The following is a 26,129-nucleotide window of genomic DNA, read 5'->3' on the forward strand; positions in this document are numbered from 1 at the left end:
ATATGGAACATGTGAAGCTTACAGAATAGCTATCAATATTGTATAAGACCATCAACCCAGCGGAGCAAGGACATTTGCGCTTGACTTACAAACATATATCCTTCCCAACCAGCCAGATGTTGTGTATTCTTGCTGTATATGAATGAGAGCAAATTTGCCATCGTCAGACTTAATCAATTATGATGACCCATGTCACTTAGATATTTTTATTTGTTCTCTTGTAAAAAAAAAAACTTAAACAAATTTAAAAAAGAAGAAAAATTGTCACAAAAAAAATATTACATAAAAAAGGAGAAGATACAAAAAGACAGGCAAAAGGAGTCCGATTATTTTGAAGATAAAGAAAGTTCTTTGTATTCTAAAATGATGGAAATAACCAAGAGTCTAGACAATCTAAACTTGAACCTGAACTTCAAGAAATATGAATCTTTCATACTTTTTAAAAAGATAAATCATAAGCTGTGGACAATTATTCACACAAAAGTCTTATACAAACTAAGTAAATTTTTTTAATTTAATGATCAACAAACGCCACCACTTTCTTTCCTTTAAACCTTTTATGCATTTTCTGTATACAATTTGAATATCGGGGGGACAAATTACCATTACTGATAATATTATAAAAGAATGAATACAAATTACTCAACTTTTCAAAAAAGGGCTTAAAATACAGATCAACTTTCAAAGCAGTAGTAAACCAGACAAGACAGTTAGAATTGCAGTAAAGCGGTAATGTCGTCTATCGATGATACAAACAAAAGATCTGATAAATAAAGTTGTCTGGAAGAAAACTTAAAAGTGATATAAAAGCGTATCCATCAATGGAAAAAAGGAACGTTTGCATAAAAATTACAGGATTACAAACGAATAGGGACAAAATTTACCCTTTATCTTGCAATACCATTCAACATCATGCTCCGTATTTAAGCCAATATATCTCAGTCTCGTCACTTGCAACAAATATGTTATCAGTTTCATCAGCAGTCGTATCAGTTGTATAATTCTCATCAATCGCATCAGTCTCATAACTCTCATCAGTCTCATCAGGCTCATCAATCTCATCAGTCTTATCAGTCTCATCAGTCTCAACATTCTTATCAATCTCATCCGTTTCATCATTTTCCTCAATCTCATCAGTCTCAGCAGTCTCATCAATCCCATCTGTCTCATAAGTCTTATCAATTTCATCAGTCTCAACGTCCTCATAAATCTTATCAGTCTAATCAATATCATAATTCTCAATTGTTTCACCAGACTCATTAATCTCTACAGTCTTATCGGTCAAATCTGTCTCATAAGTCTCATCAATCTCATCAGTCTCAACATTCTCATCAGTCTAAACATTCTCATCACTCTCATCAGTCTCATCAATCTCACCAGTCTCAAAATTCTTATCAATCTCATCAGTGTCATCAGTTTCAACGTTTTCATCATTTTCCTCAATCTCATCAGTCTCATCAGTCTCATCAATCTCACCAGTCTCAAAATTCTTATCAATCTCATCAGTTTCAACGTTTTCATCATTTTCCTCAATCTCATCAGTCTCAACAGTCTCATCAATCCCATCGGTCTCATAAGTCTTATCAATTTCATCAGTCTCAACGTCCTCATAAATCTTATCAGTCTAATCAATCTCATGATTCTCAATTGTTTCACCAGACTCATTAATCTTTACAGTCTTATCGGTCAAATCTGTCTCATAAGTCTCATCAATCTCATCAGTCTCAACATTCTCATCAGTCTGAACATTCTCATCACTCTCATCAGTCTCATCAGTCTCATCAATCTCACCAGTCTCAAAATTCTTATCAATCTCATCAGTTTCAACGTTTTCATCATTTTCCTCAATCTCATCAGTGTCAACGTTCTCATAAATCCCATCAGTCCAATCTGTCTCATAAGCCTCATCAATTTCATCAGTTCTAACGTTCTCATAAATGTCATCAGTCTAATCAGTATCATAAGTCTCAATTGTTTCACCAGAATCATTAATCTCATCAGTTCATCAGCCTCATCGGGCTCATTGGTCTTATCGGTCTTATTAGTTTTACTAATCCTGTAGGTGTCGTTAGTCTCACCAGTCTTGTAAGTCTAGTAAATCTCATTAGCCTTGTCAGTCTTATCAGTCTTATTCACCCTATTTATCTAATCTACTGACAGCCTCGTCAGTATTATCTTGATATACCCTCACCAATTCCACTTTTCATCTTTTCTATAAAATCTCAAAGATTTCGTTGGCCTCGCCATTCTGTCCAGGCTCGTCACCTTAACTACAATCTCATCAATATGGTCTTTAGTCAATTAAGTCTCACCAGTTTCTTCATTCTCGTCACTTTCATTAATTTCTTCAGTTTTCGCTATTTGGACAATCTATTCAGTTTCGTCGGTCTCGTAAATTTTGATGGTCTAACTATAATCTCATTATAGTCTTTAAAATGATATCGGTTTCGTCTTTTCCACTTATATCATGGGTCTCGTAGGTCTTGCAAGTTTTATCAGTTTAATCAGTCTTTTTAGTCTCGTCAGTTTTTAAAATTTTGTAGGTCTTCTCAGCCTTACAAGTTTCATAAGTCTTAAGAATCTCTCGTCTAGTCAGTCTCGTTTATGTTGTTATTCTCATAAGTCTGGTTAGTCTTTTCAATCTCGTTAGGCTTTTCAGTTGTTTTCAAATCGTTAATTTTGTCAATGTCACTGTAAGTGCAAAAATCAAAATATTCTTGACAGTATCTTCATCCCAAACAGTTTCCTCAGTTTTGTTAGTTTTAACCAGTCTCACTAGCTTCATTTATCTCGACAGTCTCATAAGACTCATTCTAGTATTCAGTCTTATTAGGTCCTAGCCAATATTTCCAGTCCCGCCACTCTGGTTGACGATCCCTGCACACGAAGGGATTGAACCCAAGACCCTTGGCATGACAGTCCAATGTCCTAATCATCATGCCAAGGGTACTACCGACACTTTGGTTAATCTTGTCAATATAGTGAGTTGCAGCTTTCATCAATATTCAATGAGTTTCAACAATCTTTATCAATCTTTTAAGACTGAATGATGGATAAAAAAATCTTTAGAAAATGAAAAAAAGTTACGTGCCGAGTTATTAAAGATCGATCAAAGTAATTGAAATATAATAAGACCCCCTTTCTGTTAAAATGAAAATTTTAAAAATAACCTAACTCAAATGATTCGAAGTGTAAACAACTACGGGAGAATTTCAACAAACTCAGTCAACTTTATACAGCTTCTCTTTAACAGAAGTAATATTGTAACCGTTAATAACATATTAACAACACTTCCATCAGGACGAATCCTTATCCTTGCACAATAATAAATGTTTATGTAGTATATAAGGTAACATAATTACAGTTCATATATGGAATTGTTGTCGTCCTTTTTCCCTTTGGTTACCATCATCATCATTTCATATTGCTGATGTTATGCCTTCTAGTGCTTCTTCCTTTTCGTTGTTTTTTTTTTGTAATGCTCCTAGAGTCCTGACTCCTGATGGTGGTGGTGGTGGTGGGTTGTGTGATGTTGTCGCCGTCTGCAAAGTTTCACTTCTCGCACTCGTCATAATTAATTGCTTTAACATGTCGTCGTCCTCGTGTCGTAGCAAAGTCATTGTGCAGACTTCGCGTGTTGTTTTGTTATATTAAATCGTCAAAGAGTTTTTGTAGAGTTTCATTTTTTGAGTTTTTAATGTTTCTCGCATCAGTTACATTACACCTAACAACTTTCATATATTAAAAATTAAAAGTCTTTACTTGCAAAAGCTTTTATTTAGACATAAAATTAACACCAAACTTAATTAGATGAACTTGCTCCTGTGATGTGTTTTAAGACTGGAATGGTTCCACACCAACAAAAGAAAAATAATTAAAGAGCTTAAAAAAGGCAATCAAAAGTTAACAAAGGCTCTTAACATTTATTTCATAGAAGACGTAACATGCAATTAAAGACACTAAAAAATGCTTTTTAAATTATTACAATTTAGAAAATACATATGTAATTTAACCAATTTCGACTTCTATAGATAGTGTCAACTATGAGTTTATAGTTGAAAAATATCAAAGTTTAATATTTAACTAGCCAACAACTGATCAGTGTTTTGACATTTGAGAGTGTCCAAGACTGTTGGTAATGACACGAAAATGTTCAAAAATTTCAAACAAAATTTGTTTGAATTTATATTTTTTAGCTATCAATTGAAAGTTGAGTGACGCTTTTTTTGTACGAAACTCAGGAAGACTCGTCGGTAACAAGGGTTCTTCCTAAATAAGAACATTGTGCTTAAAATGTTTAAAACTCCGATTGGTGACCAACTTTATTTTCTTTAAATCGTAATTGTAGCACTCTTAGAAATCTTAAACTTTGGTAAGGGAATATTAAGCGGAGCTCTAGCCATGTTAACGATGTTTATGTGCTCTAATACAGTAACCAAGAAATCTGTGTGTGTACTCTGTGTGCGAGTACTGTTGTCAAGGATCGAGGGGACCTACAGATTCCGAACGGCAAATTTGAGAAAGCAATTTTTCATGACAATAATTACTCTTGGAGAAATTGACAATTCTTCCCAAGAGGCAGTACCAGCGCGAAAACCTTTAGATGGCATATGCAGGGATCGAATCCAAGACCTTTGGCATGACAGTCCAACGCACTAACCAATAACCATCATGCCACGGTTACTACTGTAGTGTCTAATTCAGGTTTTTTTAATTTTGAGTTAAGGGCGTTTAACATTTTTGAGAACTTTGGAAGTAAAACTGAATTTTTTTATTCTGAATAGAACCCAAATAATTAAGCGATTGATAAATCCGTTGACAAATATCTTATCTATATTGTATAGTTTTTCAATGTCCAAACAATAAGTTTTGCTCCAGCTAACGACCATCAGCGTTTTTTGTTTGAAAAGAAACATCAGATTAACTACTTAAGTTTACAGAAGCAACACGATCAAAACTAGTATGACAACAAACCATGGTTCACAAATGACATACGTTCTTTGATGAGGCACGTGACTTAGCCTATAGACGGTGGTCTTGACAGCTTTCACCAAAAATTTACCTCTTTGCGCAACAAACCTGTTCAAAAAATTCGTAAGAAGTAAGCTAATTTGGAAAAGTTGGAAGAATATCGGTGTTGGAAAAGTATTTAAAGACATAGACATTAACGCTCTCAACAAATCTTTCGTTTCTAACCCAATTATTAACCACCAATCGTTAGTTCTCCTACAATATTTTGAAGAGATTTTTTCATCGCATACCTCAAACTGAAATTCATTTATGTTTTCTGCAATAACTGCGGAGGATGTTGTAAAATCACTCCTCTCTATTAAGTCAAATGTTATAGGCCTTGATAGTATGCACCCTTCTTTTTGAATATTATTTTACCAACGCTCTTGCCCGTTATTACCCATATTTTGATTTCCATCTTAATACAAAATTAATTCCCAACACAATGGAAAGGGGAAAAAGTTTTACCCATTCCAAAAACTTTAAAAGGAGACGAATTTTGGTCAATCTCAATATTGCCATTTTTATCAAAAGTTTTTGAGAAAATTATACAAAAACAAATGAATGAGTTTCTTAATCTGTTCAGTCTATTAACCGTAACCCCCAAGCAATCAGGCTTTCGAAAGAAAAACAGCTGCATTGCAGCTTTGTTAAGTGTCTCGGAAGATATAAGGAAAGCTATAGACGAGGATAATGTCACATTTTTAATACTCCTTGATTTCTTAAAAGCGTTTGACATGGTAAATCACATGGTACTTTGCGAAAAACTATTACATCATTTTAACTTTTCTTCCTCCGCAGTCAGGCTCTTATTTTCATATGTTACTGATCGAGTTCAAACAGTAGAGGTTAAGAGAACTCTTTCCAACTTCTTACCTGTCGTTAGAGGTGTTCCGCAAGGTTCGATTCTTGGCCCGTTGTTGTTTTCAATATATGTTAACGAACTTCCTTCAATTGTAAGACAATGTTCAATACGCCTGTTTGCTAGTATTGAACACTCTGCAGCTTGTATAAATGAGGACTTAAACTTGAATGAGCGTTGGTCCGTTAATAACTGCTTACTTCATAACCCAAAGAAATCAAAGTGTCTCGTGCTTTCAAAAAACAAAATTGATGTATCTTACTTTCCAGCAATCCTTTTGAATAGATGTCCTATTGCTGATGTTGACTCAGCTAAAAATGTAGGTGTAGTTTTTAACCGCAGCCTTACCTGGATACATCATATAAACAACACAATTGGGAAATCGTATGATTTCCTACGCATGCTATGGTCAACACAGCACTTTATTTCTTTAACAATTAGAATTCTGCTAGTGAAAACGCTGATTTTGTAAGTTAGACTTTGAGAGTAAAAGGAAATTAGCGGTTGCATTTAATAGCGCAATAAGATATATTCACGATAACGATAGAGTTTCACAGTATACATTCCAACTTCTTGAGATGTCGTTTGAGAATTTTTTTTTGTTCTCTGACATACCAACATGTGGATCTTTACAATGAATTAAATTTTTTCAACTGTAACAGATGGCGTGATCTTATAATTAAGCGTTTTCAGTGTCTAACATCTGTACGTCAGTTCTCTGTCAACTCAGTAAGAATTTGGAATTCATTTCCGCGAGGAATAAAAAGTATTAATAACACAAAACAAATGTGAAGGGAACTTAAACTTTACTTTAATAATGCATAGGTACATTAAGTTATATTCGCAAATTTGTAAAAATATGTAAAACTTGAATTAAAATCAATTATGTATGTAGCTAGTATCTTAAAAGTTTATTTTGTGAAGGCTATTGACTGTTCCTAATCTAAGATAAGCTTCCTAAAAGAACTTAAAAGTTAAGAAACTTGTATTCTCTTCGTATTCTGTAAATAGTGTGGTATTTCTATCACAGCTTAACTGATTCTGTTTTTTTTTGAATGCCAAAACGCGCGTTCCATTTTTTTTTTTTTAATATGAAAAAACGTTGTATTTGTATAAACTGTAAAGCACACAGTTTTCTAGACATAAAACATAGATGATTACTGCAAAACTTTTGAGCACTAAACGCAACGTTACCACTTTTGTCAACAAAAGCAATTGAAGTGCAGTAAGCAAAACTTTTTTATTTTGACATAGGCAACGGTTAATTCAATAAAAAATCTTATGAAGAAATAAGTGCTTTTGTCAAACCTAATTTTTCTAAATAAAATTTAGCAAAGTATCTTAAGTCCACAAAAGTTCTTACAAAAAAACAAAAACAGAACCGGATAAGAAAAAATTCACAAGAATTAATATGGCATAAGGGATAAGGGTCTTTGTTAAATCATAAAATTTGAGCTTTTCTGTAATTGTATAACCGTTCAAACATTAAGTGGTTGCCAATTGTACGATATATTTGTAACGGACAAATCTTTTTTTTAAGGGTATGACACAAATATGAATTTCAAGGTGCTTATGAATATTCATTGAAAAACAGACAAATCACTTATGTCAACATATGCTACTCTATCTTACTGCCATAGAAATAATTAATTGACCAGCCTAAGCCTTATCCGTTTTACACTAAAAAAGAAAAACTGTACTCAAAGTACTAAAACGTTACTCCTTAATTCTTTGCATTTATTTACGAAACATTGGTACCCATACTAGACGATAAATGATTTTGTGTTGAAATTTCCCCTCTCTATATGAAACATCATGTGAAAAGTCACTGTCAATTAAAAGCAGGTGAATGGCAAACCCTGTACCATACATATTTCTCTTGTGAATCGGTATGTGTGGATGCAATGGTCGTGCCTTCTGCATAGGTAGGTTGGGTTGAAAAATGAGAAGTGTAACGCTTCGTTCTGATCATTCTGATTAATTTCAAGGACCCAATTAGAGAAGATAAAATCTTACTGATTATCGAATAGCAAGATTACTAATGTTGACTTATTCCAAAAGCATTAAGACCTAAGTCTCCTCTGAAATGTATAATTCCCAAGAACAACGTGGATCGAAAAATCTGGATGTTCGTCAACATTACAGACTAAAGCAACAATGTTCCCAGTTGTCCTTTGGCACTGAACACGATTTTTCACATCACTAATTTAACTCAACAGATCAAATGAATATATCGTTTCTTTTGCTGAAAAGAGCATTATTCTTATACTTATCAAATGTCAAAAGACAAAAGCTTCAAAAGTGCTGCAGTCTGATAAAAATGGGACCACTTTTTGGAAAACCCTACTTTAAAATCTAATCTACCACATCTTTAACTGCTTATGAGAAAACAACAATGTAAGAAGAACGAACTAGGTAGGTGCTTGCTGACTTCACAGCTTTAAAAATGTCATAAGAATGTTCTTTTTTCTTATGCGCCTTTTGACATTTTCCAAATGCATTATCCCAAAACCCTTCCATTACACTTCATATACGAGCGAGTAAAACTTAAATGCGCCTCACACCTGTGACATGCCCTTATGATTTATGGCGCCCATTGTTCAAAAATGTAAAGCATCATAGCTTTACCATACAACAATCGAAAGAATCACAAGAACGAAACCAAACAATTTCATTTTTGTCACAATAAGAATCTCAGAAAATAATACATAAGTCCAAGGTAAGCTCTCATTGTTAACTCAAGCATTTAACTCATATCCCAATCCTCGAAATTCACATACCTTATAGCTCGTACATAACCGTGGGTAACAAACGACAATGCCCAGCCGGAGATCTCATGGAAGATACCGCCACTGCGGCCGCAGCCATCTCCACGCCATCCACTAGCTGTTGTCTGTGCAGACGTAGAGCTCTTTAAAGTCGCCCTAACTCATTCCGGTTCACGACCGGCGACCCCATCGATGATGGTGAATATTGTCATGAATTATTATTTATTGTTTCAACTTTGCGAACTGCGAGGTCCTTTTTGCCGGATGGTTAGTTAGCTTGCTCTGGCTTTATGCTTAGCTATAGAGCTGCTGCTTTAGTCTTTCGGATCGGACCGGACCAATAATTTTTCGCGTTACAAATCGCGGTTTTTCTGCTTGTCGCACTATCTTCGGGTTGCATGACTATTGTAACTATAACTACCTAGAGCTAGAGCTAGACCTATGCCACCCAGAAAACTGAAGCAGCTTCAACCGTGTTAACGAATGCTGGATGGCTGATGGTGGTGGACATGGTGGAATGTATTCTAGAGCAGGAACCTTTCTAAATGCACAGAAAAAGAGATTCAAGAAATCACTATAAGCTCCAGCTACCAATCCTACTTTTAACTACAACTACAACGACGACGACAACGACAGTGCGCTCCAACTCCCAATGCCATCACCATCATCATCATCATGGTCATATCGAATAGTTGGTTAGTCTCTATCGTGGTCTTCGTCATCAGCATCATCATCATCATCATCATCATGAAGCGGTGGTGCCGGTGTAATATTTTATAATTTCGATTCGGTTGGATGCCATTCTATGGCCAGATACAAAATGCCCATTGAAAAACGGTCCAAACAGAATTGATGCTCATAAATAGTCGCGCGGGCTTAGCTCCTATAGAACCAGCACAATCGTCAATAATGTGTCTTTTGAGAGCGCATATACAGGGGCTTTTGTGTGCAAGTACTCTGAAACCTACCTAAAATCATTCCAACGAGAACCACCACGGTACTATCGATCGACAGAGTACTGATACTGAACTGAGCTGAAATCCGGAAGAAGAACACTAACTTTTGTGTGTCGAAGTCGAACGCTCACGTTTTGTTTTTGTTCTTTTTTTTCATTTAATATAAACTATAGACAGAGTTTGAAAAAAAGGCTTTGTAGTATAAAATGTTGAAACGATCTGACTTTGGTTTCGAATTTTCGTCGCATTGTCGTGCAATTGTTTGGAGTAAACCATTGACCTTTAGAGAGTAACAAAAACTTATTGAAGGCTGTGATGTGAAGGAATTGTTCGATTAGTGGTTTTGTGTTTGGTTTAGAGGGTAAATGTTGCCAGAGGTAAATCAAAAAAGGGTTAATTGTCGAAAGGAAAGGCTTCGAAGAAAAATTTTTGAGTCCATTTGAAAATTTAGCTACAAAAACGAATACAAAATTTGTCTTGAAATTCTATGTTTTCACACAAATCTTATTGACTTGAAGGCCAAAAGAACCAGTGGCTGTAAGCGAGTGAAAAAATACATACTTAATACAACCCAGCCTCAATTAGCTACTAACTCGTTAGTAGTGTAGCAGCGAGTAATTGATTTTCTCACTCGTACGGCCCCAGGACGTTGTACGACGGAATTAATAAATTTCGATGGGTATGTGACATTTTTATGTTTAAAAGAAGCAATACCCTTTATCATATCAGTACTTAATTCCGGTTGGATCGGGAAGATTTATTTACAACGATTACAAAGTTGGTTAATGAAGCAAAAGCAAAAGCAAAGCGATAATACTTACTGTCATTTATTAACTAATATTTAGATATACGGAAAGAATCTTGAGAACTTTTCAAAAGTCTATAATTGCTATGAAATCGTTACTTAGATACTATGGAATTTTATTCATAAAAAATATCGTTACTAGGATTTGTTTTCGTTACTTTAAGGAACCAAATTTAAAAGTTTTGTATTTAAGTATAAGTGAAGGTGTAGAGGAATTTGTTGTTTAGTAACGAGTATGACATTTTATATAAAATGAGTGTGTTAAATGTCGTTTAACAATGCAACTTTAAATATTTCGTTACTTTATAATTTACAAAAAGTACTGTGGGAATTCGTCATTTAGAAACGAGGTGATAAGGCAAACATTGATTTGTGATACAGAATTTTATCTAGTTAGTATTTTGGTTGATAATTAAGAAAAACGATTAGTGAAAAAGTATCGGGATGAGAAAAGAAGACAACAACCATTTATTTTTTCAATGCATTTCTGATATCACAAACATTTTGCGTTCTTTCAAGAGCTTAATATCAGGTTAAAACAAGAGTGCTTAAAAGCTTTGAATTAAACTTGTGAGTCAACATTTTTTTGTCGTAATTCACTCCCAGTAAACAATTACAAGATTAATGCAACAGTTTGCGTATACATTGTCGCTGTCTCATGTTGACGAAACATTGAGACAGCTCGTTGTTTGAACTGCCAAAAATAAAGCCGATGCTAAGTAATCAAATCAGTCAATTCCACAGTGTTCACATTTTGCATAAGGATCTTGGTTAACCATTTGAGGGTACGTACGTACTCCGATTAGGTTTTGGAGAAGATGATCCAAGATGGTGGCGTTATTAGGTCATATTTTTTCGTAGACGATAACGATCGTCACGTTACCGTAGAGGGCGAGCGTTATCGTGACATGATATGATATAAACTTTAAGGACACAAAGTTTCAACGGGATAGTGTCACAACCCACACAACACATCTTTCAATCGATTAATTGAAGAGTAAGTTTGTTAATTTAAGAACGTTGATAGCGGGTAGACACAAGCTTTGGGAATTTTACAAAATGGCAGCGATTAAAAAAAATTGCATTTTTTAACCATTAATCTAAAAAAGTTTGCACAAAATTGTAAAAAGCTAGTTTTGAAAACACTACTTTTGTTAAAACGCGTTTAATGATAAATGTTACAATGTAAATAGGCTGGTTTGAGGCTCGATATCTCGTAAACCAAATCAAATCCTGCACAGAGCAAATTTTTAGTTATGTCTGCATTGGAAATCGATTTTTTCAAACCACAAAAGAAGACGTTTTCCTTAAGAGAAAAGTATAAGCCATTAACAATGAAAAATCACATCAGTGTAATTAATTTAAAATCCCAAGATCTTCACGCGCAAATAAATTTTTAAGTAATTAAGGTCCAATCACAAGATCAACTAGTTACAGGGCAAGAAGGTGATGCACGACGACTCAAAAGTGTTTCCATTTTTTCACTAAAACTCATATTTTATTTATGAATGTGCTGTTTCGATTTTGACATTACGAAAATCACGTCAGTCAAGTGGTGTCACTTTTTGTAAAAAAAAAACTCCTACAGACGTTATAAAAAGTTCTCGATACTCCTCTAAAGTATTTGACGTGAAAGTGCTTGAATGTCTTAATGGGTTATTTTACTTACTTACTTAGGTCCTCAGACCTGTTAATGCCGTTGGGAACCCCTTAAGGGGCATAGGGCCTCTACTACGAATACGCGCCATCGTGTACGGTTTCCGGAGATATATTTTAGCTCCCTCCAACTCTTGCCTAGTGACGCTGATTCTCCCTCGACTGTCCTGCGCCATGTTCTTCTCGGTCGTCCAGCTCTTCTTCCTTCTTGTGTGAGCGGATTCCACTGCATTGCTTGGCCTGCAATGTAGTCGCTACCTTTTCGAAGCGTATGTCAAATCCATTGCCACTTACGTCTTCGTATTACATATTCTATAGGTTCCTGACCAGTCCTTCTTTGAAGGACCTCATTTAAGTACGGTTAGCCAGAATATCCTTAGAATGTTACGAAGACATTTATTTACAAAGGCTTGCAGCTTTCTTTATATGGCTGAAGTAATCTTTCAAGTGCTGCACCCATAAAGAAGCACAGATTCGGCATTTTGTGCAAAATAGTCGTAGTTTGTTGTTAAGCTGATAGAGTTATTCCTCAAAATTTCGTCAACATTCTAAACGCCGCGTTTGCTTTGCCGATGCGGCATATGACGCCTTGTTCGGTTCCGCCTTCGATGAAGACAATACTTCCAAGGTATTAAAAGCTCTTCACTTTTTCCACCGGTTGCGAGAAAATATTTATTTATCGGGTTCCGAGGCTGATCATTTTTGTTTTGCTGGAATTAGTTTTCAGCCCCACAACTTCTGCTTCTCTCTCCACACTTGTTGTCATTTGATGGAGATCCATGATCCTATTAGAGAGTAAGCAAACATCATCCGCGTAATCCAAGTGCTTTAAACAGGATGTCAAAGCCCAGTACATCACTTATCACCAACAAAAACAATATTGGCGACAGAATACAGCCCTGTCTGACTCCACTTCGGATTTCAATATCATCTGACAACCTACCTTCGTGCAGAACGTGACACTTGGATCCATCAAATGCTGCTTTAAAAATAGCAATTCGTTTTTCTGGCCTACCTCTTCTTCGCAAAGCTAACCAGATATACTCCCTGTTAACGCTATCGTAGTGATCGATATTCAACGCACTATTCAATAATGATCCGTTGTGTTAATATGATAAATGCAGGACAGTTCGTCCTGTAATCGGTGGAGCCAGAGAGTGACGTACAAGCTATTGACGAGGGCTACTTGACACACTCTTCCCATATTTTGTAGAGTCCTTACCGTTCAATTTCCTACTCACGCAGTTACGGATCTGAAAATACTAGTTCTGTGAAAGCTATTGACCTGCTTCATAATCATATCAAACTTTGGAACATGACCATGGCGGCCAATAAATGGTTTGTTAATCGTCTCTGTGTTTCATTAACTGAACGGTCCATTTCAATGGACGTGTTCTACAAACTTCTGATGCGCAATCGAACACTGATCCATGTTTACTTTAATCGCATCTCGCAAAGGACTCTTTACAAGTCTTTCGAAACTAGTCAACAAAATGCATTATCGCAGATCTGGATTGTTGCAAAAACGTAAATGACATTTTCTTATTATTAATTTTAAAATGTTACGAAATTCAATTTTTAGTGCGTTTCTTCTGCAAAAGTGTCTTAATAACATTTCTTTGTCAAATATTAAAATATTTTCAAATGTCTCTTAAAAAATGGTTTAAATGTCTTACAAACGTGTCAAACGTGTTTTGTTGGAAAAATTGTGCACTCTAACTCAGAACACCGATCTAACGAATCTGACGGAAGCAGATGTACCAAGCTTCAATATAGTTACATTTTTAGGCCCAGCAAAAGTTTAAACTGATTCATTTTTTCTCTTGCTAAAAACCTTAAACTGGCAATGTCATTTCTGCCTCACGAATCACCATAGAATTGCCTTTTCTCGTCTCATTCTCGTTTCGTCTCAATACTTTTCGTTTGCGTTTAACAAATCTCAGGGTATAAATCAAGCGAAAAGATTCAAACGATTCGAATGGTGCACGTTCTTCGATCGTTTCTTTGCTTGTTGCCTCTTTTTTATTTTGTTTGCTTCGATCGGTTTTTGAATTATAAATCGATCTTTACGGTGCATTTCTTGTGGCTATAGAAAGATAGCTTTGGAATATATAGAGAATTTCTTGCCACAATGCCCTCAAAGCCACAAAACATGTATCTAGAGCAGGATCGGGTTGGAATGATGGTCGGCACGGAAAGGCACAGAGCATAACAGAACACACAACTTATATAGCTCATCAGCGGCATTGGCAGCGGCGGCGGTGGCAATCAACTTTCTTTTCATTGGCGTTAGGGCATGACACTTTACAATCCATCCATCCATTCACATCCATCGACCATCAATCCGTTCGTTGGCGTGTTCTGTGTGTGGCTATGTGAATAGCGCAGCACGCTCCTGGCAGTCGAACTCGAGTGCGCTCACCACAGAGCATCCACAACTGATCCCATCTATCTTGTTACCATTTAGTTCCATTTTAATGAAGAGATTGTCGATCTTTTCAAGACGAGAGAATGTCTTTTGCTTTATAGATACTTACTGTGCAAAGTACCTTAGATACGTCGGGTCTTGGTTGTTGTTCTATTTTCTGCAACAGGGAAGCTACCCAGCAACCATATCATCCTTATACACATTCTTTGACTAATTAGATACTCTTGGGTATAGGCTAGGCAGAAGGTACCTAGATGAAGCATCAAGCAGAGGCACCAACTGCATCACCTCCAGATGTTCTTCTTCTGTCGTAATTCTAAAATCTAAATACGTACTCGTACTCGTATCTTTTAGGTTGATTTTTGTGGATTATTTATGACTGGGCCACTGTGTGTCTACATTTATATTCCTAGCTATGTGTCAAGTCGAGGGTTGGGGATCGTGCAATGCCTTGCCTCAACTATGTGCACCGAATGAGGGGACTACCCTAATGCTATTTAAGGTGCGCTATTCCATCTCTGCCACTATTCTAAAATTAGGTAGAAATAAATTGACAGCTGGGGTGATAAGAAAAGAGGTGTGAGTGAAGTATCTGTTTCTGAACTCGAGTATATCTTTTTCCTTTTTGTCGAATAATTGAGGTATTTTAAATAGTTTTTACTTCTATGCATGAGATGAGAAGAGATGCCCTTCAAAGTGCCTATACTTACATATAATTACATAATTTAGATACTTACTTTCTATACGTATTTTGAAACAAGGTATAGAAATAATTTTAGGAATTTTAATTCTGTAGGTGTTTCTGTCGGAATTCTGGGGAAATCATTGATTTTTCAACGTTCTTATTTTAGGTTGGGGGATTTGAACTCCCCTTCTGTTTGTTTGTTTGTTTTGTTTAGGATTTATTCGGGATGTAATTAATTTACATGTAAACATTTTACGTAGCTGGTGTTGGGAATACTTGTTTCGTAAAAAGGTATATCTCACCACAGGGGCTTATTTGTATTTACTTATGTGTGGACAAGAATTGAGAAATGTTGCTTAAGTAGGCAGAAATTATACATACCCTAAAATACTAAATTAGGAGACCTTGAGGTGAATAGTGATATACATAAATACATATATGTATATTTTCTCTACTTCGGGGAATTTTTTAAATTTCAAAATAAAATTTAAATTAAAAGAAAATGTACAAAATTTCATTCTATAGGAAAAATCTATTATCTGTGGAATTTTGAAATATCTGCGGTGTAGTCAAGACATGCCCTGAATTTTAAGAACTGACAGACAGTTCAGACAGACAATGATTTGGTATTGATTAAATTATTTCCTGTTTATGATTAAGAAATTCTTACTGGACTTATTTTTGTTTCAATGCGTATTTTTGGTGGATTTTTTTCGCGTCTTATGTTTTATTACCCAAAGACGTTTAACCTAAATCAGAAAGTGACGTAAAGCCAAAAAAGAGAAATATCGTTCAAAATATCAATGTAGTAATGCCCAAAAAGATATAGTTAGTTTTTTTACTAAGCAAGTTGGTTCCGAGTTTTTGGGTGATCTGACTTGTAATGGATCCGATTTGTCAAAATGAAAATTTTGAAATTTTTCGACGTTTCAAGGTCCTTAGAGTCGAAATAAAAGATTTTTAGAAAGATGTCTGCGTGCGTGTGCACAACATTTTTTTGTCGTATATAACTCAAGAACCAGAAGATATATCGACTTCAAATAAATCTTGTTATACAGATAATAAAGCAGAAAGGGCTCTCAAGACAATTGCTTGGGTGTTTTTTTACCATAGCAGTTTAAAAAAAGGTGGAAGTTTTGTTTAACACTAAATATCTCACGAACCAATAACGCTAGAGACTTGAACTAAATTGTTTATTACGTACTTTAGCGTATTACCAAGCAAATATAATTTTGCGAAAAATCTAACAAACGGTTTTTTTATAAAACAAAAAAACTGACAACAAATATTTGCCACCTAGAAAATTTTACAAATAAAAAATGATTTTATCTCCAAAACAATTTTGTGCAATAAGGACTAACGTTTTCAACATCTGGTAAAATTTTGGGAAAAATCGAATGTACAGTTTTTTTGTAAAAAAAAACCTAAAAAACAACAACATTCAAAAATATTTTTAGAAAAATCGAATTGAAAGTTTATTTTACAAAAAATTAAGAACCCAACAAAAATTAACAAAAGTTGGTAAAAATTGCTTTTCGACTTAAGTATCTTTTCAGAACTTTGAGATATTGGCTTTAGACTAATTTTATCTTATAAAAAATATTGTTTTCAACATTCAGTAAAATTTTGAGAAAAATTAAAGTGACAGTTTTTTTACAAAAAAAAATTGCTTTAAACTTATTCTATAAAAATATTGTTTTCAACATTCAGTAAATTTTGTATAAAAATCTTACAGTCAGTTTGTTTTTTATAAAAAAGTAAAATCTACAAAAAATATTACACAAATTTGGTAAAAATTGATGGTAGGTTTGGTTCCCTCCGATACCTTTAAGATATTTTAGATATTGACTCTAAATTAATTTTATTTATCCAATTTGTATTTGTTTATATAAGAAATAAAAACGTTTAAGAAATGCTACTAAAATTGGTAAAATTTGGTTAACTACTAAAAATCTCGTTTTCAAAAATCGATTTTGAAATCAAACTATTTTATCGTATTCAAAATATTGTTGGTAATTTTTAAATTTCTTAGAATAATTTAACTGTTAACTTTTTAACAAAACAGAAAAACATACAAACCTTTTAAGCATTGACAGACGGGATTGGAAGTTATCAGTGTGGGTCCCATCCCAGCTTCTTTTTCGTTTAATGTTCGCGTTCAAGGGATAACAATTAAAACTCAAAATTAAAATTCGTAGTGTCCGAAATAAACAAAAATGTTTTCAGATTGCCCAAATGGTCTGTCTAATGATAAACCTTATGGTAGCTTAGGACCTAACCTAACCAAATGTTGAAACACATTACATCTTTTAGGCGATACGTCAATCAGTAATATCGGCGTTATGATATTTGAAAATTGAATTGGGCAGTATGAAATTGATTTTGGACTTCGCGGCATTTTATTCTGAAAAGTTTTTTTTTGAGATAGAGCCTCTTTTGGGCGATATGACATTTTCAATATGTGCCATTGTAAAGGGAATTTTTAGATACATTATATACAAATTATTTAATATTCGTAAGAAAAACATAAAATATAGTAAAAAAATTAAAATTAAAAAAAAAATTGATAAAGGGGAACTTTTCATTCATCATATAACTTTCTAAAAAAGTAAATTTTATTTGCAGTGCAGTTTAGATAGATAGATATATATTCTTTATTTTCGTATTAACAGTTACATTTGGTAAGCTACCGCACAGTTTATGTACAGAGATTTGATATTTTTCTATGATATCTTTCTGCTGAACACAAAAGTTCTGCTGATGAAAATAGTTTAAGTAATAATTTTGAAGGAAAATACAAACAAAACCTTCAACGCAAATTGAAAAGGGCAGGTATATTTTGACTCAGAGATTTCAAAATTTAGCAAGAAGTTGTTAGTCAATTTAACATTTGCTTTCTCGTGTAAGTCTAAGGTGGAATGATATCTTGGAAGGTTAAGCATAATTTTTAGAAGCTTGTTTTTACATTTTGCACATTTCCCCCAAACCTGGGATCCATACAGAAGTAATCCTTGGAATACTACTTTTTGAATTATCATTTTATTGTCGTTGCTAAGACAGGACTTTTTATTTATAAAAGGATATATTGCAATGTTAACTTTTTGCAGAGTTCTGGCAATATGTTCTCTGAAAGTCAGTTTTTGGTCTAAGTAAATACCAAGATATTTCACATTTGGTTCCCATTTGATGTTTACAATATTAATTAACAATAATCTGATTGCTTGGTAGGTAACAAGAATTTCTTTTTTTATTGAAAAAGATGGCTTCTAGTTTGTCAGCATTCAGTTTTATTTTACATTTTGTGTAGTATTTAGTCATCAATTCTATCGCATTTTTCAAATTTATCTCAACGGTAAGACTAAATTCATGCGATAAATAGATGCCTGTATCACCCGCAAAAATGGTTGTCTGGCAACCTGGTAATCTAGGAATATCAGAAGTATAAATATTGTACTGTAAAGCACCTAGTACTGATCCTTTCGGGACACCATAGTTGATTTGATAACAGTTAGACGAACAGTTGTTGACGAAAACACTAAAGTAACGATTGGACAAAAAACTTTAGATAATTTTTACAAGATACGAAGGAAACCTGAAATATGTCATCTTGTTCACAACTTTATCTACCAAACTGAGTCAAAAGTACTAGAATAAGCCCAGTCGATTTGCCAAGGGATCGATTTTTCTTAATATGTTCACAGACTCTAAATACCTGTTGAGTAGTACTATGATGCGTTCTGAATCCAAATTGTTCATTCGGAAATATCTTAAGCTCGTCAACGATGCGTAATGTTTTACATTTCAAATTTTTTTCGAAAACTTTGCTTATACAACTAAGCAAACTTATTTGTCGATAGCTTGTTGGAAGTTTTGACGGTTTTCCAGGTTTAGGAATCGGTATTACCTTTGCATGTTTCGAACTTAATTGAAAATATTGCATTTTTAGACACGCGTTTATCAAAAATGTAAGAAATTCGAGCCCTGCTTTTGGTAGTTTTTTAAGATACATATAAGTGTTTAATGTTTTCTAGGCCATCAGACTTTTTGGCTTTCAAGTTTGAAACGATATTTAATATCCTCAATGGATATAAACTGATCCCTCGGAGTTTCAGTGATTTGTGATTTGTGAGTGAACTGTTGGATCAGCACTAAGGTGTTGAGATAAACAATGATTTTTCAGAAAGGTTGTTGCAAAGACATTGGCTTTATCTGAGTTTTGATACACAACTATTTGTATGCTTTTATTTTTGATAATTTTTGCTATGTTCCAGAAAAGTTTAGCATTCTTTTCCAACTTACAAGTTTCTCATTCCAATTTTTATTTCTAAATTTACTTATTTCTTGCGCAATCTTTTTGCTATAAAATTTAACTTCATTGCGGTACTCTTCTTAGCGATAACGTTCCTTTTTTTGATACACATGTCTTCGCTGCTTCTAGAACTTTGTTTGAGAAAAAATCGACATGAAAATCAACATCTTCTTTTGAAGATACTCTATTCAAATCAGTTGCAATTTGCAAAACCTTGGACCTAATTTCTGATCTGAAACTGCTCCAATTAACATTTTTAAAGTTCAGAAAGTATTGCTATCTGGTTTTTACTGTTTTCACACTTAACACATTTAACTTTTTTATCACTTAGCAAAAAAGAGGAATATGATCAGAACTTAAATCATTTAAAGTTTGGGGCTGAGTAAAAAATGAAGGTACATTTGTTATAAATAGATCAAGGACGGAAGGTGAACCTCTCGATATATTTATATTAAATAAGTTGGACTAAACGGAAACAATATGGCAACGGATATAAAAAAGACATATTAGCAAGAACATTACCCCATGAGTTCGCACGAATACATCCCCAATCTCTATACCTACAATTAAGGTCACCTGCGATTACGTAGTTTTCGTCTCTTATAATTAATTTCGATTATGGATTCCGACTTATTTTATCTTATAAGAATTTTTTTTTCAACACTCAGTAAAATTTTGGAAAAAATCGAATTGACAGTTTTTTTACACAAAAATAAAAACCTAATAAAATAATAAAAATTGGTAAAAATTGATTTTCGACTCAAATATCTTTTATAAAATTTAATACAAATAAATTTTATTTTATAAAAAAAATATTGTTTTTAACATCCATTTGTAAAAAATTAGCAGTCGGCTTTTTCATAAAAAAAAACTAAAATCAACAATAAATTGTACGCAAAATTTTAAAAAATTTGATGTTCGGTTGTCAATATCCGTATATAGAAAACATTGGCTTCAAATTAATTAAATTCATCCAATATGTATTTATTTATATTACATAAAAAAACTTTTAACTTTTTTAACAAAACACACACACTTACAAACCTTTTAAGCAAGACAAATCGACAGAGGAGGTCTTGTTCGTCGCCCATAGCTCAAGAACAAGTAGAGATATCGACTTCAATTCAGGCATTTCTCTAAAAAAATTTATTTCGACTCTAGGAACCTTAAAACGTCGAAAAATGTAAAAATTTCCAATTTGACAAATCGGACCGATTACAATAACTTCCTATGTGAAGTTGAAAAAAGCATTTTTTTAAATTAATGGTTTTTAATAGAGTGTTTTTTTACACGTAAGCAAAACTAAGTAAATTTACCCATCCCAAAATTTAAAACATTTTCAGCTTCGTGACTTAATTTTGTGGTTAAGATTTCGATAAATAAATTTGCAGTTAAACGAACTTCTCACCCAAAAAATAAAGCTATAAGATTACCACGAGTTTTCGGCCCAAAACTGAATTATTTGTTGTCTAAAAGTTTTCTACATTAAAATATTTTGATAACTATGTGAAATCTATTTTGAAAAACTGAATATATTGTAATTTATAGCGTTGATAGTTTAATGTTTTCTGTTAAAAAAAATAAAATGTTGCCAATTTCGACTATTTGAAGTTTAAGTTAAATTTTTCACATTTTTTTTTAGGTTTTTATTTTTTGTAAAAAAACTGTCAATTCGATTTTTCTCAACTTCTTTCAGAATGTTAAAAACATTAATTCTTACAAGATGAATAAGATTGAAGCCCAAATTTCAAGATTTTGAAAAGATATTTGAATCGATATTCAATTTTTAACAATTTTGAGTAATGTTTTTTTAGATTTTTATTTTTTATAAAAAAAACTGTCCATTCTATTTTTCTCAAAATTTTATGAGATGTCAAAAACATTGTTTTTTGTTGCACAAAATTATTTTGGAGATAAAATCATATTTTGGTCGTAAAATTTTGGAGGCGACAAATTTTTTTTTCAGTTTTTTTGATTTATAAAAAAAACCGTTAAATGGATTTTTTTCAAAAAATAAACTTCTTTGATATTATGTTACAATATATTATATAAAATTCAATTCAAGTCTCTAGCGTTTTTGGTTCGTAAGATATTTAGGGTTAACCAAAATGTTCACTTTTTTTCAAACTCCTATGGTAAAAAAACCACCAACGCATTTTTCTTGAGAGCCCTTTCTACATCTTTCTGCTTTTTTATCTGTATAACAAAATTTATTTAAAATCGATATCTCTTCTGGTTCTTGAGCTATGGACGACGAAAAAGACGCCGCGAACGTTAGGATGTACGGACGAACGAACGTATGGTCTAGGGACCTTGAAACGTCGAGAAATGTCAAAATTTTCAATGTGACATATCGGACCCATTACAATAACTTCTTACGAGAAGTTAATTAATATTTGTTGATATTTCATGTTAAAAATTATTCTATTATGTTAAGATAGATTCAAGTCCAAAAAGAAATCAATACATTTGGCTTCTTTAAAAATGTTGCTATCATTTATTGAAATATTTTAAAATTCTATGAATATCGATTTGATTATGTTTAAAAATATTTAACAATAAAACAGAAACTTTCAATCAATATAACTAAACTTTATAGTTCTAATATTATATTAGAAGCATTGTCCAATATTTGGATTATGGATTATTAAGAATTTGGAACAATTTGTAAATTTTTTAAAAGTTCTTTTTGAATATCTGGATGCGATTACGTATTTGCAAAATGCTATTTATTTTAATCTGACATATCTGCTAGTTATTGAGATGCGACTGGCGTACAAACAGACACCAATGATACAATTCTAAGGACCTTAAAAATTTGACAAATCGAGATTACAATCATTATGTATAAAGTTAAAGATCCTTAACGTAAATATTATGTCAACCGAATTTAAATATTTGAAATATTAAAATAATAAAATACTTGACATTCAAAGAGACGATTAACCTTTCCTTTTCGTAAATCAAACCTGCCAACTATCAAAATTTCACAGATCTTACATAAACCTGATCAAGATAACACCATTTTACTAAATTTTCGTTTGTATACCACGTCCTCATGTTACAAAAACAACAACAGCATCTAAGCGAAAACAAAAGACCGCAGCAATTGAATATTCGTCTAAGCAAAAAGGTCTTTCGAAAATTTCCATAATATCGACAATCGACAAACCAATTGTGTTTTTAATTCAATTTTCCTTATCATTACATAATATCTATCTAATATATTGACAATTTCGACATTCGCAGACATCCCTGCACACACCTCCCATTTTGACTTTATTATTTCTTCGCCATCAATTTCAGTATCAGATACAAAAAGGTATAAGGCTATACACTGTATTCTATAGACATTCTAGGAGTAAGGTACATATAGGAGGAGCTTCTTTCCACTTTCCCTCATGTGGAAATTCACTTCGAAATATTATACTCGTAGAAACAGAAAACACTTAAAACATTCAAAATCAATACTTTGTTTTGTGCGATTCTGCTGAAATCGGTATAGAACGATGTTTTGAAGATTTGACAGCCAGCCAACTCAGTCCCAGACAACAAGGATAATACAACAAAAACAACAACAGTAACAACGAAAGCAGAAGGCATATGAGTTGAGTATAGGTATAATACGTCTTTGTTGTCATCCTTGTTGTTGTCGTTGTCGTTGTCCTTGTCATAGTCGTCGTCGTCGTCGGCGGCGAGAGTTGTACTTGTAGTCCATGCTTCTGGATGGTGTAACATTGTCTGCCAAAATTTCAAGAGCAAAGCAACAACGTACCGTACATTTGTAACTGTGTTTAACACCATCAACACGGCATATCCTTAGACGTTTTGTATAGGAGAGACCCCTGCATGTTTGAAATGGAAGTATAAAAGTGCTAGGAGCAAACGGTATAACGGTATACGGTGTCCCTACCTATCAACCCCTTTAGACGACACAACACAACAGCCTGGTAGAGCGGTAGGTATTGTGCAATAAAGGATCAGCTCCATAATGGTGTTGTGTGGGAGCCTTGTGCTCTTGTTACTATTTCGTTCGTTTTGAGGAGCTGACTGTGGCAAAGTCCCTTGGGTGAGATGTCAGCCACTTTGTTGCCACCAGAGTGAGTGGTGGTAAGAATTTGGTTCGGGATGAAGAGACGATGTTGATGATGATGATGAGGATAGAAGGACTGATTCTGACTTCGACAATGTGGTTATGGGATGGTAAAGGAAAAATGTAGGAACCTATCAGGAAAGGATTATCAATATACACTATAGGTACATCAGGAACAAGAAAAGAGAATAAAGTTAACATACCTAGGTATATAAGGATAATGCGTGCATGCATAGGATGAAGAGAACAAGGACGATATAAACATAAATATGATTGCAAAGCAAGGTCGGACAGACAAATCGATACTTTCATTCATATCTATATTTAGGTATCAGAAAAAGAGATTAAGACAATAGTGATGCAGACTTGACATTGGAAGTTCCTCGTTTTGTCCGTGATGCTACATAGTTACGTTTTATGTCTCTCTTTTGTGTCTGTCTGTCGTCTGATGTCTTTATTGGAGTCGGGTGTCATATTCATCTGGCCTTGAGTTATTGGCTAACAAAACACTAAAAATAAATCGATAGTTTAACAAACACAGCAAGTTAGTTTTTCAAACCCTGTCATCTAAATAGTCTGTACCTAACCTATACCTAACTTTTATACGTATAGATAGATAAAGTTGGTCCTTTCGTGTTGTTTGATTGTTTAATAACTGCCATTGTATATTTTTCCGGTAGTGTTATTGACACATAGGATTTAATGATTTATAGTTGCCACTTTAAGACTGAATTAATTGATGAGAAGAAATTAATAAAAAGAAAATGAAGTCTGAATAAATCACTTCAAAGCTTATGGAAAAGTATCTAATAAAAATAGATTTCTTTTGAAATAGATATGACAATGAGAAATCAGCTTTTTATGTAAACAAAAATTAATTTTTATCAATACTTTAAAAAATTAATTTATATCAAACAATGACAATAATGATGAGAATAATTGGAAAATGAGTTGGAAAAATTTCTTTGTTTTTAAGAAGAATTCTGTGTGTGCTACTCTTTCATCAGCCATATCTCAAGAACCTCTTATAATTTCGATTTTAAGTAAATGTTGATTTTTAGATAGCCACATCGAAGTAAAACTTCAGAACTGACTTTCAAAAATTCACTTAACTTACTTACTTAAGGTGGCGCTAAGGTCCTGTGTGAACTAGGGCCGAACCCAACAAACTTCTCCATCTAGCTCGGTCCCTAGCTAGATGTCTCCAGTTTCGCGCTGTAAGTTGGGTAAGATCACCTTCCACTTGTGCGCGCCACCTGATCTGCGGTCTTCCTCTATGCACTGTCCTGTCGGTGTGGATTCGAAGACTTTTCGAGCCGGAGCATTGCTTTCCATGTGACCCAGCCATCTTAGTCGTTGGCTAAGTCTACGTCGCTGTACAGCCCGTGCAGCTTGTCGTTCCATCTTCTCCTCCACTCCCCTTCGATGCATACGGGACCGTAGATTACACTAAGAACTTTTCTCTCGAACCGACCCAATGTGCTTTCATCCGCTTAGCCCATGCTTCTGCACCGTATTGTAGGACGGAGACGATGAGGGTCTTATATAGCAACACTTTGGTCCCTCGAGAGAGGACTTTAAGACTCAATTGCTTTCTTAGTCCAGAAAAAACAGCCGTTAGCAATAGTTATTCTGCGTTTGATTTCAGCGCTGGTGTTGCTTTCTGTGTTTACAGCGGAACCTAGGTAGACGAAGCGAAGTCCTTGACTACCTCAAAGTTAAGTCTGTCGATGGTGACGTTTTGACCAAGACGTCGGTGTTGTATGTCCTTTCTTGACGACAGCATCTACTTTTTTTTGCCCTCATTAGCCGTTAAACCCATTTTTGCCGCCTCTGCCTCAATATTCACGAAAGCCCCTTTGACATCACGCTGTGTTCTTCAGATTATGTCAATGTCATCAGCATATGCTAGTAATTGGACAGACTTTTGAAAGATGGTGCCTCTAGTGTTGACATGTGAGCTCTGCACTATTCTTTTAAGCACGATGTTAAAAAAATCACATGACAGCGCATCATCTTGTCTAAAACCTTTTTTGACATCGAAAGGTTCTGTGAATTCTCCATGGTCATCCTGCACAAACGGACGAGGTTGGCAGGGATGTCAAAACTAGACATGGTTCTATACAGCTCGTCCCTGTAGATGCTGTCATATGCGGCCTTGAAATTGATGAAAAGATGGTCTGTGTCAATTTGGTGTTCTTGGGTTTTTTCCAGGATCTGCCGTAATGTGAATATTTGATCAACTGTGGACTTTCCTGGTCTAAAACCACACTGATAAGGACCTATCAGGTTGTTGACGATGGGCTTAAGACGTTTACATATTACGGCAGAGAAGATTTTATAGGCGATGTTAAGTAGACTGATTCCTCTATAGTTGGTGCACTTTAGAGGGTCTCCTTTTTTCAGGATCGGGCAAACAGTACCGAGGTTCCATTCATCGGGCATGCTTTCCTTAGACCATATCTTACAGATAAGTTGGTGCATGCTCCTAACCAGTTTATCTCCAGCTGCTTTGAAGAGCTCGGCATTCAAGCCATCCGCTTCAGCGGCTTTATTA

General features: G+C 34.1%; 1 protein-coding gene across 1 annotated transcript in view; it reads right to left on the minus strand.

Moving 5' to 3' along the window:
- Positions 1-910: 910 nt before the first annotated feature.
- Positions 911-26,129, minus strand: part of LOC129951048 (uncharacterized) — a 97,160-nt gene continuing 71,941 nt past the window's right edge. The window contains exons 4-6 of the mRNA XM_056063049.1: positions 1,676-1,948; positions 1,343-1,624; positions 911-1,219 (exon numbers count right to left, since the gene is read on the minus strand). Coding sequence (XP_055919024.1) covers positions 911-1,219; positions 1,343-1,624; positions 1,676-1,948 — 864 coding nt within the window. The remainder of the gene's footprint in view (positions 1,220-1,342; positions 1,625-1,675; positions 1,949-26,129) is intronic.

The sequence above is a fragment of the Eupeodes corollae genome, chromosome 1, assembly GCF_945859685.1.
Source record: "Eupeodes corollae chromosome 1, idEupCoro1.1, whole genome shotgun sequence".
In the NCBI taxonomy this organism is placed as follows: Eukaryota; Metazoa; Arthropoda; class Insecta; order Diptera; family Syrphidae; genus Eupeodes; species Eupeodes corollae.